General features: G+C 37.1%; 1 protein-coding gene across 2 annotated transcripts in view; it reads right to left on the bottom strand.

Moving 5' to 3' along the window:
- Positions 1-19,663, bottom strand: part of ACOX1 (acyl-CoA oxidase 1) — a 56,381-nt gene extending 36,718 nt beyond the window's left edge. The window contains exons 1-3 of one of the 2 annotated variants that reach the window (XM_044674394.1): positions 19,540-19,663; positions 18,843-19,002; positions 13,749-13,909 (exon numbers count right to left, since the gene is read on the bottom strand). In XM_044674394.1, coding sequence (XP_044530329.1) covers positions 13,749-13,909; positions 18,843-19,002; positions 19,540-19,648 — 430 coding nt within the window. In that variant the 5' untranslated portion in view covers positions 19,649-19,663. The remainder of the gene's footprint in view (positions 1-13,748; positions 13,910-18,842; positions 19,003-19,539) is intronic. The other variant, XM_044674395.1, reaches the window with a different exon arrangement.
- Positions 19,664-19,771: the final 108 nt, after the last annotated feature.

The raw sequence follows: 19,771 nt of genomic DNA, 5'->3' as shown, positions 1-19,771 counted from the left end.
ATAGGATTTTTAACATGAATGGCCATTTTCTCTTTGATCCAGCAGTCCTACCAGAGGGCTGATATTCCAAGGAAGTCAATGATACAAAGATTCCATAGGTACCAAAACATACATGCCAACACTATTTATAATAGCTAAAAAACAGAAACAGATTATGTTTCACTACTTGGCAAATAGATGAATAATGTGCAGCTTATTAATATAATGAAGTATTATCATAACAAAAGGAACAACACAAAAATGTCTGAGAAATATGGGAAGATTCATATGAACTATGTAAATAGAATTAACTCTAGCCCAAATACAATGGCCAATTGGTTCTAGATGACTGACATGCCTTCCTTACTGTTGCTGAAAGTAGATTTTTAGGAGGAAACAACTGACTCCACTTTATTCTGTATTTGCCATTTTACCACATATAACCCCTTCATAAACTTCACGACCGACTCTAACATCTGATTCCCTTTGGTGTCTTCTCCAAATGGTACAAAATGACTTCACTGCTAAAAAGGGAGAACTTCAACAGTCAAAGAAATGCTCCACTCTTTTATTTAGCCTGATAGGTTCCTTATGATTTAGTGCTACTGGCTATATATTCTGAACATACCCCTTTTCAATCTCCTGTAACTAATCTTTCTTAGTTAGTACACTCCACCCTCCCCACCCCAGAATAACCAACTGCAAAATAGCAAACTTCCATCTTTCTTCTTTGCCCCATGTATCATATAAATGCTACTAGACAAACTGTGAATGACATACATCAACTATTGGTAAAGTACCTTTGCCCTTGCCATTCTTGTGCCTGGAATGCTCTCCCTCCTCACCTCAGTCTCAAGGAATCTTTTTATTTCAAGATTCAGTTCAATCATTAATACATAAAGTCCTTCCTGATCTCTCCTCAAGTTCTAGTGCTTTCCCTCCCTAAATTCCCTTGAATGAATCTATATAATTATTTATGTCCATGTTGTATCCCCCAACAGAATGTAAGCTCCTTGAGTATAAAACTATTTCGTTTTTCTTTTTTGTATCTCTCTTGTCAGGCAGTGTCTAGTACATGGTAGATACTTTATAAATATTTGCTGATATCTGAAATAAGTAGCCTCTGAAGTATTTATGGGGAATCTCTGTTCTATTTGAATTTTGTGCAGAAACTTGTCTACATGACAAAAACATGCTCTTATGCCTCAATAGATATTAATAACCACAGGATCAAATAATGCTCTTTGTCATTTTGTCTAATACTAAAGGCCAGCATTTATATAGCACTTACTATGTGCCTTCAACCACCCAAAAGGTCAAGACAACATTACTGGTCTTTCTTTACCAACTATGGTATCTTAATGCAATTAAAACAGTGTCCACATAGTCACTGCTATCTGACTACTGCAGTCATAACAGATCTTCGAAACAAAGGCAGGTATTAAAAGACCAGTCAGGGTTACTCAAGCAGGAATGTAATATATTCAAAGACCCTATACCTGTATTTAATGAATGTTTGTATGTTGACTTTGATGGCACCCAGAAAAAGTTAAGAGAATGTGAATGGGTTCTTGTGAATGACTTCCCTGGTAGCTTGCCTTGAGAATTGAATTGAAAATACTTGACTCTTAGGCTGAGGGACTTATGTGAAAGAAAACTAGGCACATTCAGAGGAAGAACTGTGGAAGGAGAAACACAGAAGAAAAACAACTGCTTGAACACATGGGCTGATGGGGATATTATTGGGGATGAAGACACTAAAGAATAACTCTAGTCCAACTATCAATAATATGGAATTAGGTCTTAATCAATGATACATGTAAAATCCAGTGGAATTGTGTGTCGGCTAAGGGGGTTTAGGAAGAGGGAAAGAACATGAAACATGTAACTATGGGAAAATATTCAAAATTAAAATTAAAATATAATTAAAATAAAATAAAAAATAAAAAGGTGGGAGAAAAAAAGAAAATACTTGACTCTTCATGATGTAACAATTGAAACCGGTTTTTGCCAAAAGATGTAAGGGTAAAAATGGGTTTGACAAATATGAGCTAAAAAAATGAGATTATGGTTGCCATTTATAAAAATAATTAACTTCTTCAGTCAAAATGACCATAAGCAACTTTTATCTACAACAAGGTAGAGATTAATTAAAGTGGGAAATATAGGAAAGAGGTAAAAAAAAAAAAATCTCCTAGCTACAAATACCCTAAATCCCTAATCCTAATGCCTCCAGACTGAGAATGTGGATCCAAAAGCGAGTCTCACCAGAATCCAAAGTCCTAATTAGGAAGCCAAAATCCGAAGAGCCAGGAGACGCTGAAAAGTCCACTGAGAACCTTTAGCACACACGAGGCTAAGACCACCAAGAATCTCACCAGAGCTCTGAAGAGAGTGTCCCACTGAAGTGTCGACCGAGAGGAAGGTTCTCCTCACTGAAGAACCAAGGAAGAAATATTTCTTAATCTTCTCAGTCTCACCTTTTATAGTCCTTTTTCCACATCACTTTCTGTCTTTCTCCCACTTCTCAGGAACCAATCATGGCCTCCCAATTTGCCTAGCACTGCCCAAAGGGGTGGCAGTGCTTGTGGCCTTTCTAGTAAGCTGCCTGTGAACTCTCTTATCTAGTGACCTACCAAGAGCTAAGTAGGGACACTTAAAATTCTTGATTGATTAAAGGTTGCTGATTGATTACATTAAAAATAAACAAAGAGAGTTTGAATTCTCTTTCTGGGAGAGAACATGTTGAAATCTCCCAGGTTTACATGCCTACTCTCCCTAATGAATCATTTCACATAACTAGCTTATATCTCTAAAGATCTTTTGGCTAGAGGTGCATACAACATTACACTACCTAAGAAGAAATTACAATAATTTGGGGATAAGAGGGAAATAAAAGGAAGAGAGCAGAAACCAATGATTGGCAGGCACATTGATAAAAAGCCAATTAGGAGGCAATCCCCTTTGGCATAAGAGCTGACATTCAGAATAAATGTGTTCAACCCTCTTCAGTTCCATTCACTACATCCCAAAGTTCATTTTGGATCTTCTGATGCAGTGTATGGTTTCTGCAGGCTTCTTTATGGTGCCTTCTTTAAACGAGTTCACTTTCTTGATTTGAGGAGTTAGTGAGCTTCTTTTCCTGAAATTTTCTTCAAAAAATTTTAAATCTTAAGATTTGAGAAAATTATACAATGACTGAGATTTTCTGTTGCATCCATCCATGTATTAGTATTAGCATGTTGGGAGAAAAGTTGAACATGACCCCTGAAGAAGCTGAAAAATGAAATGTTAATTTGATTAGAAATGCCAAGATTGGCTCCAAACTGGGCCATGTAGATATGGGTAACACTGCAGTCTCACCCCATCAGCAAATGTTTGAAAAGCCCCAAATCTTTTCTTTTTAAAGCCAGATGTTGGCCATGAATATTGTGAAAAAACAATATAAATACTAAAACAGAGGCTCCTAATGAGCCACTCAAGACTTTGCATTCTACTAAATATTTTGCAAGAGGAATATATTGAAAAATTCCCACTTAAATAAACATATTACACAAAATATCTGGTTCTAGAGAAAACCTAAAATATTGTGAATTTGATTAAAATCAGCTGTTTTCGTTTATATTTAAAAAAACTTTATAAATATCTCATTTGAATCTCACAAAAATCCTGGAAGGCATCATTATTATCACTATTTTATAGGTAAGGAAACTGAGGCAAACAGCTAATTGGCTTGCCTAAGGCCACAAAGATCTAATTCTATGAGGCCAAATTTGAATTCAGGTCTTCCTACCTCCAGGCCCAATCAGCTTTCTATCCACTACACCATCAAGCTATTTTCTCCATTATGAACTGTGGAGTCATGACACTTGGGACTCTAACATTGCAGGTCTGGATGTTCTTAGAGAGGAGGCATAAATGGCACTGAATAAAAGAAGTACATGAGAATAGGATGGATTGGCTCAAATTGGAGATTCATTTCAATGACCAACTTGCTAAGTTGAGGCATGTCAAATGATCTTAACACATGCACGAGTGCTATCTTGTTAAAACAGAGCCTTCAAGGCTACATCTTGCCCCAATAAATCAAATGTCTTTTTATATACAACTGAAAAAGTTCAAGAAACTCTGAACCTAACTTATGCCATCTTCTAGTACATGGTTCCTGTAGTTTGCCAAATTAAATGCAATGTATAACCATATCTGAAGAAACACCTTTTATTTTCCTGTTCCAATAGATATTTAATGTAATTATCTGCATCATAATTACTTATATCCTGCTGGTGCAGGCATCTCTTAATTGTATTTAATAGTCTAAAATAGTGATGAGCAAACTTTTTAAAGAGGGGGCCAAAGGAAAAGAAATGCTCATCTGTCAGTCTGTTTCTAAGGCAACTCTTTTGAAGTTTCATTGTATTGTATCCTACTCATTGTATTTGTCAGATTAGGAATGTCAGGCACCTGGATAGAACATTTCAGGGGGCCTCATCTCTGTAGTTTGCCCATCACTGGTCTAAAACATTTATCACTGATATCTAATTTTTTTTTAAATTTTAAACCCTTAACTTCTGTGTATTGACTTATAGGTGGAAGATTGGTAAGGGTAGGCAATGGGGGTCAAGTGACTTGCCCAGGGTCACACAGTGATATCTATTTTTTAAAAAAAACTCTTACCTTCTGTCTTAGAATCAATGCTAAGTATTGGTTCCAAGGCAGAAGAGTAAGGGCCAGGCAATTGGGGTCAAGGGACATGCCCAGGGTAATAAAGCTAGGAAGTATTTGAGGTCAAATTTGAATCCAAGACCTCTCATCTCCAGGCCTTGCCCTCTTAACTGAGCCACCTAGCTGCTCCTACTGATATCTTTTAAACATCGTAAATGTTTTATAACTATGAGTTTGTTTTCCTGTGTTCCCTAGGTATATGTAGCTAATCAGAACAGAGTAAGTGCTTTCCTGATTTGTTGGGGTGGGGTGAGGGGGACAGTTATTTAATAAAAGAACCTTTATATTCTAAGAACTTGGTTGAATTCAGATACATCAGTCTGTGTGTCTCCCTTGCTTTGCAATTTTCTTGGCAAGCAACTGTCTTGAACTTTTTCCTTCTGGTGCCACAACATAACAAACAATAAACAGAGAAACAGGTATGGTCTCTGCGGTACAAATACCATTTGAAAAACCTGCCTGTTCCCGTCTCACACTGTTTTTCAAGAAGTTCTTTCACATGCATGTTTATAATACTCACAGATATTTTGCAGGGATGAGGAAGTAGCTTTATGGCTAGGTGGTGACCCTGGTTTTCTTATCCAGGGATTTTTCATCCAAACCTTTTGGAACCTTGCATTCATGGGATCTACTCTACTAGATTAAGATGTCTGTCCATTAATGTTTACAGAAATGCTACTTAGAAGACTAGAAAACTGGAAACAATCAAACATCAACACTAGCATTATGGCTCAATAAACCACAGTACTTAATACTGTGGAATCTTAAACAGCTATTGAAAGAGACAAGTAAGTCAGCTGGGTGAAGAAAGGAAAAAATTATTTGAACACAAATTAAAAGCAGAACATAGCAGGTATAACATTAATGGACTAGACTAGAAACAAATTTGGAGAGAACTAATGGAGCCTAAGCTCCATTTTATTAAGTTTCTCTCTTTCAAAAATTTTTTTTAAACCCATAACTTCTGTGTATTGGCTCCTTGGTGGAAGAGTGTTAAGGGTGGGTAATGGGGGTCAAGTGACTTGCCCAGGGTCACACAGCTGGGAAGTGTCTGAGGCCGGGTTTGAACCTAGGACCTCCCATCTCTAGGCCTGACTCTCAATCCACTGAGCTACCCAGCTGCCTCCTTTCTCTTTCAATTTACTTAAGCCCTTTAAAAAAATAGAAACACTTCAAAAACCAAAACAAAACCCCATAGGTTGGAGTTGGTGGAGGCTCTGGTCAGTCATCTTATGGAAATGGACATGGAAGCCAGAGGGGAAACAACAGTTGCTCAAAATAACAGTTTATAACTAGTTTTGGGAAAGTGCTATATGCTCTTAGCTAGCATGATTCAAGAAGTAGACAACACTGTATGGTGGCCAAAAATCCTGAATTTGGGAGCAGCTGATCTACAAGAGTTGTCTGCTGGCTGGCTAACACCCTCTTTGACCCTGGATAATAAGCCATTTCACTGCCCTTGCCTTCAGTTCTCTCTTCCATAAAATGGGGTTGGATTAGATAATTTCTGAGTTCCTTCCTCCTCTTCCTGCTCCAAATCCTATGAATGGTTTAATCAAACATTATGGTTAACATGGGTCTTATTCTACCATGAATGCCATACACATTTCACCTATTTTCAAAGAATCAGAATATTGACAACACGAACTATAGTGAATAAAATTTAAAAAAAAAAAAAAAAGATTCATTGGTCTTAAGACACTTCCTAGTTGTGTGATCTTGGACAAGTCACTTAACCTCGTTTGTCTAGCTCTTACCTTTCAGTCTTAAACTTGTTAATAAGACAGAACATAGGAGTTAAAAAAAGATCCAAAAGCTACTCCAAATATTGCAGGCTACCAAACTATCATTATGAATATTAGTTATTGTTAGAAATAAGGGGATTTACCATGTAGTAGACTTGTTGGATTAGATGTAATTAATATCTTCCTCAAGTTAGAAAAACCTAGGTTGAACTTTGACTATGACGCTTCCTGCCCATGTGCTCTTGGGAAAGTCACAACTTCTCTGGTCCTTCTTTGCTCATCAGAAAAAGAAGGATTATATCATGTCCAATACCTACTCACAAAGTGGCTATAATATCAAAAATATGTGGAAGGATTCTATAATCACAAAACCATAAAAATAAAAAGTTATTTAACTATGAACCATAATAATGTCAGATAATCAAATAACACATTGCAAATTCATTTCATATTACATCTGTGTATATTTAAATTTCCTGGAAACTAAAATTTAATTTCTAGGTCATACAACTGGGAACAAAATAAAATTTCTAAACTTTATACACAGTAGAAAATAAGCTGGCAAATGATATTATCATCAGAAAAAAAGGTTATTCCCAACTTAGAAAGCTAGAGAATCAACCTTTGAAATATTCCAGTCACCTTTAGAATAGCAAGGTTGGCAACCCTAGTTTGTTTGTTTCTTTTTCCCTCCCTTCCTTCCTTCCTTCCTTCCTTCCTTCCTTTCTTCCTTCCTTCCTTCCTTCCTTCCTTCCTTCCTTCCTTTCATTAACCCTTACCTTCTGACTCAGTATCATTTTTAAGATAGAAGAGAGGCACAGGCTAGGCAACTGGAAGTGACTTGCCCAGGGCCACACAGTTAGGAAGCATCTGCCTAGTGTTTCTTCAGTAAGTATGAACTGACTCTAAGGAGATAAATATTCCAATTTAATTCAGTAAATACCATACATGAGCACAATAGTTGTATTGGTTTCCCTAATTAAGAAGTGACCTATTAGATTACTAGATGAACAAATTTAGTAAAGACTAAAAAAATGCTAAGCTACCTAGTTATAACGTAACTTGGATATGGGGTCTGCAAGGCTGCCAGAATAGCTAATGGTAATACTCTGTAATAATGGTAACAAAAGCCTCCCTTCAAAGCCACTCCACCTTCCATGCCACTAGGGGTCAGGGAGAGGAAGAGAAAGGACCCTGCAAAATAAAGGGATAACAATAATAGCTAACATTTGTATGGAGTATACTATGTGCTAAGTACTGTGCCAAGCACTTTATGAATATTATCTCATCTGATTTTCACAACAACTTTGAGAAATAGATGCTACTAGTATCTTCATTTTATAGTTTATGAAACTAAAGCAAATAGGAATTAAGTGACTTGTACCAGGTCACAAAATCCTAGTAGATTTGAACTCAGGTCTTTCTAAATCCCAGTCCCAGCATTCTGTAAACTGTGTGCTTCAACCCTCGGTGAGGTACAACAGGGTCCCCCTATGTAACTTTGAGACTGATACAATAGTTATAAAGGCCTATCAGGTGCTGTGAAACATTAGCCAGTGGGGTTCTGGTAGTATCACTGTTAGCACCATGGTCAATGTGATGAAGCTACTGCTACAAATCTAAGAAGCTTAATGAGATAGGATTACAAGAAAGCCCCCTCAGAACCATGCTGTGTTATGTGGTACCACAAGAAGGAGAGATGCATCAGAACATATCAAATACCAGAGACTCACCTGAAGGAAATTCTTAATGGCCAAACCACCAGAGTACATGAAAAACTTTCATTATGTACCAGTTAGTATGAGGAAAACACAGTTGGAAACAAAACATAGGCAAGGACTTTGTACTGCTTTCTTGTCAATGTTATGCTTAGCTCTAAGTCACACAATAATGTATTGCACCCCCCGAACCCCCAACAAAAAAATCCACCCCCCCAAGTGAAAACAGAAGAGTGAATACAAGAGAGACTGCCACCAATGCAGGGGAGGGAGTAGGGTTTGGTTTAAGCCTGATAGCCAAGAGAGGGAACCTTTGCCTTACTCCACCCACCCAGTATGTCTGGTTCTGCATGTCTGGTCTTCATCAGTAAGAGTACAGCATACTAAAAAGCAGAGGCATCACCTTGCCAACAAAAGTCAAATGGCTTTTTCAGTGGCAACATGAGCTGAACTATATAAAGAAAACTTGGTGCTACAGAACTGACAGATTCAAGTTGTAGTGCTGAAAAAGATTTTGGAAAGTACCTTGGACAACAAGGAGATTAAATCAGTCAATACTTAAAGAAATTAATCCAGGCTATTCACTAGAAGTTTAATACTAAAGCTTAAACATGGGCTACATAATGAAAAGAAACAACTCACTGGAAAAGCCTCTGATATTGGAAAAATTAAAGCAAAAGGAGAAGGGGACAGCAGAAGATGAGATGGATAGATGGTGTCAAGGAAGCAACAAACAAGAGCTTCAGGAGTTAGTGGAGGACAGAAAGACCTGGCATGCTATATTGTCCATGGGGTCACAGAGAGTCAGACACAATTGAACAACTGATAGCTGGTATTACTAAAAGTAAAATAAACCCAAGAAAACAAATATGTGGTCTGAAGAGTAAAAGAATATGCCCAAAGCCCCAGGAGTGTACAAAACAACTTAATAATTTGACAGTTTTTGAAAGAGTTGCCTGAAAGCATTGTAACCTTTATTTTTGTTGATTATCAGAAACTCTGTGACTCAAGTTTTATAATTGTGGTTTACCCATGTACTTCAATCATATAAAACAGTCTCACGTACAGTGAAAACACTAGAGCATTTGGTATCCATATGGAAACAATCTCTATTTAAAACTCACCACCAATGCAATAATGTCAAGAACAATTGACAAAAAACAATGGTACTTTTCAGGGAAATAGTTTAAAATCACGGTTTTGCCAAGTCTTAAATCCATTTTCATCCCCTAAATAGTACTATTAAAGATTTCTAAATTAAAGATGTCAAACCAAAGTCACTTAATGTATACAGATGATACCATATGGCTCTAAATCATATTTAAACAGCTTTATCTGATATAAAGTTTTTCCAATGATATAAAAATGTCCTTGGACTTGAGAAGTATGAATGATTCCAAGAAAAAATAAAAACTGAGCATTCGAGATTGAATTCAGAGATCACAATGAATCAATGGATAGAGATGAGATAACCATAGATATTTTGGTTTCCTCCAGGCAAGACCCATCGAATTAAGATATCAAGGAAAAGGCTGTGGCTAAATATGGTTATGAGACTTACAGACATCCTGAAATCAAAGCTAAATGAGAACAAAATGTTTAACACAATTATTCACCACTTAGCCAATACCTGCCTTAATGTATGATTTTGGAATTGTAAAACAGACCATATTTATTTGGAAAACAAACTAACATAAACCTGTATAATATTAATGAAACACATCATTAATAAATCAATTAATTATGTAATTAATTAATAAAATTGAAAGTAAAAGAACTATTGAACTAATAAATAAGACTAGGAGCTGGTACTTTGAAAAAACAAATAAAATAAAGTAGTGGTTAACCTAATTAAAAAAAAGAAAGAAGAGAATCAAATTAACAGTATCAAAGATGAAAAGGGTGATCTCATCTCTAATGAAGAGGAAATTAAGGTAATTATTAAGAACTATTTTGCTCAACTATATGGCAATAAATATGACAATCTAGGTGAAATGAGTGAATATTTACAAAAAGATTAATTGCCTAGATTAGCAAAAGAGGAAATAGAACACTTAAATAATCCCATCTCAGAAAAAGAAATTGGACAAACATCTGAAGAAGAACTAATCCCAAAACTATACAAATTATTTGACAAAATAAACCAAGAAGGAGTCTTACCAAATTCCTTTTATGACACAAATATGGTATTGACTCCAAAGCCAAGCAGACCCCAAAACAGAGAAAGAAAACTACAGACTATCTCAATAGATGCAGAAATAGCATTTGACAAAATATAACACTCATTCCTGTTGAAAACACTAGAGAGTAGGAATAGAAGAGTCATTCCTCAAAATAATAAACAGTACATATTTAAAACCATTAGCAAGTATCATCTGCAATGGGGACAAGTTAGAAGCCTTCCCAATAAGATCAGGAGTGAAACAAGGATGCCCATTATCACTACTATTATTTAATATTCTACTAGAAACACTAGCAGTGGCAATTAGAGAAGGAAAAGAAATTAAAGGAATTAAAGTAGGCAATGAGGAAACTAAACTATCATTCTTTGTAGATGATATACTTATAGAATCCTAGAAAATCAACTAAAGGACTAATGGAAATAATTAAAAACTATAGCAAAGTTGCAGAGTACAAGATAAACCCATATAAATCATGAGCATTTCTATATATCTCCAACAAATTCAGCAGTAGGAGTCAGAAAGAGAAACTCCATTTAAAATCACTCTAGACAATATAAAATATTTAGGAATTTATCTACCAAGACAAACAGAAATCATATGAGAAAAAGGAACACTTCGCCAAAAAGGAGGACAAGGACTGATAGAAATTCTTAGAGCATATGATAAAGAGGTCCAAAACTTTCAGAATACTTTTGGAACAAATGGACAGTACTTCCTCAAGCAATGGTAGTAAAGGCTGATTATCAGTACATGTTGTCATTAGATTTGGCTAATATAATTGAATATGATTTCTTTCTGAATGGAACCTATGAAATTGTTAAGATCCAAGAATGAAATAAAAAAACCACATGAACCCAACCAGCAATCATATATGTGGAACAGGAAATACTAAGCAAATGGCTGAGTCATGTAGATTTGTTTGTGGAAACAAGAGGGCCTTTCTGATGGCAATTCAGAATCAAGCCACTGCTGCCAGAAATGACAAAAAGGCTTTTCTTAGGAACACTGGACTTAATAATCAATGTAGATTACACAAGGAAATAGTAGAAACTCAGCATCATATCACACTTAAAATTTTAAAATTTTAGTACTGAATGGATGTCTGGCAAAATGGGATCTGGTGGTTAGAATTATACACCAGAAGCTTGCTTTATTTAATGGAATGACAGATGACCAATCATTACACTTACAAATACAGACCTCAAAAAATAATAGAGTTTTCAACCAAGGTACTAGAACTGTATTATCATCATGGACTTATCCACAATTGCTCAGATATGATGGTGATCTTAAGAACAATCTATTTTTTAATTTTAAAAAATTGTTGTTGGTTAGTAGTTGGCTCAGTAGCTAGAAAGCCAGGCCTGGAGATGGGAGGTCCTGGGTTCAAATTAGGCCTTAGATACTTACTGTGTGATCCTGGGCAAGGCACTTAACCTCAACCGCCTAGACTTCACCACTCTTCTGCCTTACAACTAATACTCAGTATTGACTCTAAAACAGAAGGTAAGATTTTGTTTTTTTTAATTTTTGTTAGCAACTGACTGGGTATATGGGGTGGAGGTGAGGAGACAAGGGTAATACTGAGGTTGCAAACCTCAGTGATAAAAGCTAGTAATGCCCTTGCCTAAAATAAGTAGATTCAGAAGGAGGGGTAAATTCTGGGGGAAAGAGAATGAGTTTAGTTTGGGATGTCAAAAAAAAACTCTCATTATCTTTTCCCCAAAACTACTGCCTGCCTTCTTTCTTTCTCTCTAAACCCTTGCCATCCATCTTAGAACTGATACTAAGTATCAGTTCCAAAGCAGAAGAGTGGCAAATACCAGGCAACTGGGGTTAAGTGACTTGCTCAGGGTCACACAGCTAGAAAGTATCTGAGGCCCAATTTGAACCCAGGACCTCCTATCTTCAGGCCTGGCTCTCTATCCACTGAGCCACCTAGCTGCCTCTTTTCTAAATTCCTCTCTTACCATCCTTCTAGCCACTTGAATTCACAACACTGGTGTTATCCTCAATTCCTCTTACTGCACTTGTCCAATTAGCCACCAAAACGTTCCTATCTTTCCATTATACAGTCCCCCTTTCTATCACCCATACACAGTCACCAGGCAATTCAAGGCCCTCATCACCACTCATTCACCAGGACAACTGAAATAGCCTTTTAGTGTCACTGCCTCAAGTCTCTCACATTTCCAATTCTTCCTCCAGAAAGATGACAAAGTGATCTGTCTAAAGTGTAGGTCTGCTATGTAATTCCTCCCCACCTCCCAGTCAATAAAAATCCTGGTGGATCCCCATTACCTATCAAATATAAACTTTCACTTGGCATTTAAAATTCTTTACATCCTAACTCTCTAGCCCCTTCACAAGCTCTACAATCCCACCAGTCTAGCTTATTTGCAATTTCTCATACATAAAATTCCATTTCCCATCTCTGTGTATTTGAACTGTCTGTCTCCCATACAGTGGGGACCTGCTTTGCCATCAGACCTCCACCTCCTGGAATCCTTCATTTCCTTTAAGTCTCATTTAAAAGCACCACCTTCTTCATGAGACCTTTCTTGGTTCCTCAATTGCTAGTGCCTTCCCCTTCAAGATTACCTTATATACCAGTGATTCCCAAAGTGGGCACCACTGCCCCTTGGTGGGTGCTGAGCGATCCAGGGAGGTGGTGATGGCCACAGGTGCATTTATCTTTCCTATTAATTGCTATTAAAATAAAAAAAATTAATTTCCAGGGGGCTAAGTAATATTTTTTCTGGAAAGGGGATGGTAGGCCAAAAAAGTTTGGGAACCACTGCTATATACCATATATGTTCATCCTGTCTCTCTTATTAGACTGTTAATTCCTTGAGGGCAAAGACTGTCTTCTTTTTGTCTTATATCCCAGCCCTTAGCACAGTGCCTGATGTAAAGTAAAAGATTGCCAATTGTCTCCTAAGTCTCTTTGGAGTCTAATGAACAGTAAGGAAGATTTGCATTGCTAGTATTCTACATCCTTTTCAATCCTTGCATCCATAGCATAATACAAAGCAACAGTTCTAGGTAAATGATTGTCTTGTAGAGCTGAGACATTCATGCTCTATGACAACTACTAAACCTAGCTGCATGGATGGTGGGGAGAACTATAGGAATGACAGCAAGATCTGATCTCATTTAAAGGAAATGGTTTCACTACCCTTTAAGTATTATCAGCACTTATTCTTACAAACTATTCTGCAAACTGGCTCAAGGAAAAAAAGACTGAAGGATACTTTACAAATTACCAGAGATAGACAAGATATTAAAGACAAAAAGTCTAGTTTTAAATAAGACTTCAAAGGGGACAATGCCAAGCAAGAGTCACTATCAGCTAGAGCCTGTTGATAGTTTCACTCATTGATCTCTAGATAAGGACTAACCGTGCCCCATCTCGGTCTGGGCGTAGGTGCCAATTATCTGGAGTCCTGAGGATGGAGGCAGCCATTTCTGTTGCTGAGCAGTGGTGCCCTGATTCAGCAAGGTAGGGATAAACATGGAGTAATTGAGGCCAACCGGTTCCACAAAACTGATCAAATGTAGTCTACAGGAGAGAAAAGAAAAGGATCTCAGCCTTACTCTAATAACTGCCTGAAAAGATTTTTTCCTACACAAGAATGTTCTCTCCAAATAATTCTCACCCATGAAAGTCAAGTCATTAAAGTTTCACCCTTCGTCTTTCAATTTTAGTAATAATATTTTCCATACAAACCACATTCACTATTTTACAACCTGATAAACCAGCAATCAGAACTCCATGCATCTCTGGAGTCTAATTAATAACTCAGTAAAAGTTTTTCTTAACTGTTTTTGGTTTGTTCCTAAAAATAAATTCTCCCTATACCGCACCTGAAAAAAGTAATTTCATAGAAAATCAAAAGAAATCCTTTCAGAGTTTTAATCTGTTAAAAAGTTTTTGGCTAATAGTACCAAATCTCAAACTGTACTATAAAGCAGTAATCATCAAAACTGTCTGGGACTGGCTAAGAAATAGAATGGTGGATCAATGGAATAGATTAGGGATAAATGACCTTAGCAATCTAGTGTTTGATAAACCCAAAGATATCAGAGCTTTTGGGATAAGAATTCACTATTTAACAAAAACTGCTGGGAAAATTGGAAAACAGTATGGCAGAAGCTAGGTATAGACCAATATCTCTCACTGGATACCAAGATAAGGCCAAAATGGGTATATGATCTAGATATAAGGAGTGATACCATAAGTAAATTATTGGAACATAGAATAGTTTACCTGGCAGATTTTTGGAAAAGGGAAAAATTTATGACCAAACAAGAGATGGAGAAGATCACAAGATATAAAATGAATAATTTTGATTATATTAAATTAAAAGGCCACTAATACAAAACCAATGTAACCAAGATTAGAAGGGAAACAACAAACTGGGAAAACTTTTTGGCTAAAACTATTTTTAGCCTTTCTCTGTCTAGGTAACCAAAGGCAGCAATTAGAATAGGAAGCTAGGCAGGCAAATAGGTAAAGTGTATTAGAGCAAAAAATTCTTGGTAAGGTAAATTCTACAGCCAATATTTCACAAGTCTATCCTTCAATGGTCTTGGCATAAAACCCTGATATAACAAGATTACTTATGTCTGCTTGCATCACATTAAAATTCATCTCGACTATCTCCTCATATGCAAAGTCAGTTCTGAACACAAACAAATTACACAAACCAGTTAACACCTTCTATAGAATATTAATACTAAAAACAATACAGTAAATGTAGTGTCAGCCTCTCAAGAAATGTTTTATACAATGTTTCTTGAATAAAAGAATAGGAGCAATTTTTATTCCTATTCTGCGTATTTGTTGAGGTGAAAAAGAGAGTAGATGGGCATACTGTTCACAGGAAGGCATCAATGTCATCACTCAATACACAAACTTACGGGATCAAAAGAGTTAGAAATGAAGGGACTTTAGAGCTATTCCAACCCTCTCAATTTAAAGGTGAAGAAATTAAAGCTAGGTGAAAAGTTTAGAGACCTGCTTAAGGTCACACAGACAGAAATAGAGTTAAAATTCAAAGTCATCTGACTCCAAATCCATTGTTCATTCCACTTTCTAGGGCATCTCACTTATTTGTTCTAGCCCAGTAATATGAAACTTGCAACCACTTGAACAAACTTCTACACTAATTCTATATTCCTCAAAATCCTAATAATCTAAATGGATTTAACCCAAGTTACAGATGTCTACTTAAAAACTGAATTCTGGATGCCAAATCCTGCTTTTATATCAACAAGTATAAAATAAACTGCTCAATTTAATGCACTAATTAAAAATGCCTTGATACCAGCAAGGATGATGAAATCTAAATTGATTTGTGGAGAGGGGAGAATGAAGAAAAGGAATTAATTTATTGCCAAAGTTACTTGGGTTAACATCAGTATAATTTAGGATTATGCAATCTTATGTTGAAAGAGATCTTAGAGTTCATCTAGTCAACCTCTTTGATATCATAAATGTGGAAACTCAGGTTCAGAGATAAAACTACTTCCCCAAGATTATACAACTAATAAGTCCCAGAGTTGTGACAAACCTGTTTTCCAATGCCAAATCCAGTGTCTTTTCCCTATCTGGTAGTCAGTTTCACCAGCAGTACTTAAACTAAATGTCAGAATCTCTGTGGGGAATGTGAATCTCAAAAACAAGAGGAATCCTAATAGCTAATTATGTCAAATCTTAGAAGAATTGGTAATTCCTTAATCACTCTTTATATAAAATCTAGGCAAGAATATATATTGAGAAAAATCCTCACAAATAAGAGTAGTAATCCAAATGCAAAGAATAGTGGCCTTTGTGTGCAATGTCAATCACAATTCTTCATAGGGAAACAATAATTTTTTCACTTAAAAAAGTGTTCAAGGGGGGCAGCTGGGTGGCTCAGTGGATTGAGAACCAGGCCTAGAGATGAGAGGTCCTAGGTTCAAATCTGGTTCAAATCTAGCTGTGTGACCCTGGACAAGTCACTTGACCCTCATTGCCTAGCCCTTACCACTCTTCTGCCTTGGAACCAAAATAGAGTACTGATTTCCAAGATGAAGGTAAGGGTTTAAAAAAAAAAAAGCATGCAAGTCAGGCTCTCTAGAAGTTCCAGATTTGTCATTTAAAAATGTTGTTAGATAAAAGAGGGGGGTTATAACATTTTATAAAACTTATCATCCCAACTAACTCAAAGCTAAAATGTAATCTACTACTTCACATCTAGATGTTCTTTTTCAACATCTCAATAGCCATACACATACAAGTTATTAAAGAAAAAGGAGCATATGTGAGTAGTATGATAAGTTGGATTATCAAGTTCAAATTTCAGAAATAGTGAAAAGATTCCAGGATGGATTTTGAGATCTCTTCTAGAGTATCAAAGTACTATTATTTTGTACAATGTTAAAAACACATCACATTGTAAATAACACAACATGTAAAAAAACAGATACAATGATATGTATATATTTTAAAAAACCCATACCTTGTCCTGGAATTGATTAATTGGGGCTCAATGATTTGCCTAGGGTTACACAGCTAGGAAGTCCCTGAGGACAGATCTGAACCTAGGTCCTCCCAACTGTAAGTCTGGCTCTCTATTCAGTGTGCTAACTAGCTGTCTCATAATGATATTTTAAAGAAACTAATTAAACGTACTCTAAATTTTCTATCAATTTAAAAAGAAAAAAAAAGATTGTCTAGGGCTGTGTTGGCAAAGATGTGGCACATATGTCCCAGCAGCAGGAGGTGGGGGCTTCTCTATTCCCCTCTCCACCATATCTGAGGACATTTTTTTGCATGTCCCAACCCTCTGTCCAGCAGCCCAATGTGAACACTTTTCCCCTCTATTCTCTGGAGTAATACAGGGGGGCTCCCAGGTGGTTTGAAGGTACAGTTTGGGCACATGATCTCTAAAATTTTCACCAACACTGGTCCAGGGCATAAATATTTTCACTGCTCAAAAATACTTATTGCTACAAAGGGGAAAATTTATTAAATATGAGACACACATAAACCAAACTAACTATAAATGACCACATGTTATTAGGTCAGGGAGCTAATTATCCAGAAGAAGAAATCATTAAACTCATTTTCTCATTCTTTTCTTTCTTTTTTCCTTCCTTCTTTCCTTCCTCCCTCTCTCCTTTCCCTTCCAGAATCAATACTGTGTATTGGTTCTAAGACAGGAGAATGGTAAGGCTAAGCAAAGGGAACTAAAGTGACTTGCCCAGGATCATATAACTAGGAAGTATCTGAAGCCAAATTTGAACCCGGGACCTCCTGTCTCTGGGCCTGTCTCAATCCACTGAGCCACCTTGCTGCCTACAAACTTGTTTTATTTCTTTTTAAAAAAAGTCATGAAACAAAAAATCGTAGTTCTAAAATGAAATATGTTTAGCATCTATCAACAAATCAAACAGATTTGTATAGAATCTATACATAAAATTAATTCCATTTAAATAAGTAGCAACTCTAAAAATGTTCAATTCTTAGAATGATTTCTATCAATTCTACTTGGGCATATCAGTTCACAGTCTTCGAATCAACAGACTTTTTTCATGACTTTTGAAAAGAGTTATTTATTAGTGTAAAAAGGCTTGTACCACATCTTGCACCATGACAAAAAAACAAACAAAAAAAAACTTCTTCAAATTTCAGTTTCTCAACAATGTCCTTGCTACCACAAGATGTTTCTAGGCTCACTACAACAAATATCTCAAATTTTCTAGGGGGAGTAGAGTCCTTTTTTTTGTTATGGTTTAAATCTCTTTAAAAATGGGAACTTGTGATTAAAGGGTTCCTTTTAAAGAAAAGGTATCAGAGTAAAAATCGAAAAATCTCTATCAATTCACAATTCTCCAAAATGCTTAGATATTAACTAAGATCAAAGGTAGAAGAGGCCTTGCAATTCACAATCCAATCACCTCTTTTTAAAAGATAAGGAAGATAAAAACCCCTGATTTGTCCAAGGTCCAGATACAGTTGAGTGTCAGAGTCAGGATTTGAACCCAATCTCTAACTTCAGTTGTTTCACACTGCCTCTGGCAATTATGCCCTTAAAGAATAATGCAATGATAAATTAGGTGAAAACTTCGTTTTTGGTCTTAGAACTATCAAGTACTTACTTTGACAGAGCAGACCACAGGTTCTCTTTTTAAATTATTTCACATTAATCTATCTGGAACAAGGTTTTAAAAATCTGTCTATAAATTTTTCCAAAAATATTTTGATAATTATTTCACCAAAAATGGCTTCCTCTTTACTCTTATGCACTTGATTTTATGCTATCAAAAATATCCATCTGGTACTCAAGAGACTATGACACCCAATAAAGGTTACCAACCTCTGATCATTAGAGAAGCACAGATCACATACAGAGACAACACACCTTGATCTTGAAAAGTAAAAATTAAAAAAGCATAGATTTTAAGGGCAATTTAAATTCTCAGAACTCTATTACTCAATCGCTTACTTTTTAAACCACATGATCTCCTCTGGATCAGCAATACCAAAATCTCGCATCTTCTTCACCATTGTGGCACTCTTTCTGACAGCTATCTCATAGCGCTGGCTTCGGGAAAGGAAATTCAAGTCTTCATGCTGAAAGTCCGGGTCATTCAGAATCAGGTTCTCTTAAGTTTGGAGGAGAGGGGACAAGGAGGGAACAAGACACAAAATTCAGAGATCCATTACCATCTGTTCAGGAGATGGAGAAAGAGGCAGTTAGACGTTTTAAGTGCTAAACTCATGGAATAAGAGAAAGGAAAAAGTCAGCCCCTGCTCTCTAAGAGATTAGGGCTTAATGGGGGAGACGCTCAACGGAAGGAAAGCACTAGCGTTAGACGGGGATCTGGAGAGACCTCTCTTCTTGCTGAAAAAGGCAGGAGGCGGAGGAGGTGAAAGTCGCTTACTGGCAGGGATTCCCTACAATTCCTTAGCAGCCACAGGGGCACTGCCCGGGTATTGAGACAGGGGAGGGGCGACCTGCCCAGTCCCTACCTGACCTCCCCTTCCCCCGAGAACCAAGGGCCTACGGAAACTCGGGATAGCTCTGCTCTCCCACACGCGCCCCTTCCTCGTTTCCTCTCCCCACCCCCATCCCGGCTACCCTGCAGAAGAGCTCACCCTTGAGCCCCTGCAGCTCCGGGGCCCCGCCCGGCTGCTCTCACCAATCTCTCGGCGGCGCCGAGTCCTCTCGAGGCCCCCATCCAGAATATTAGTGAGTTTCTCCGCCTTGAAGCTGGCGTTGTCCCGCTCCCTGCGCAAGTCCGGATTCATGGTGAAAGCGGTGAAGGGGCAGAAGGCGACAGCGATCAGAAGTCCGTGGCTCCGGCTAGCCCGTTTAATCCTTTCTAATGGATTCAGAGTCCCGGGCTCCGGACCAAGACCGGCCCCAGGACA

This window comes from Gracilinanus agilis, chromosome 4 (assembly GCF_016433145.1).
Source record: "Gracilinanus agilis isolate LMUSP501 chromosome 4, AgileGrace, whole genome shotgun sequence".
NCBI lineage: Eukaryota > Metazoa > Chordata > Mammalia > Didelphimorphia > Didelphidae > Gracilinanus > Gracilinanus agilis.
Note: the sequence above shows the minus strand (reverse complement) of the source record. Positions and strands in the feature narration are given on the sequence as shown.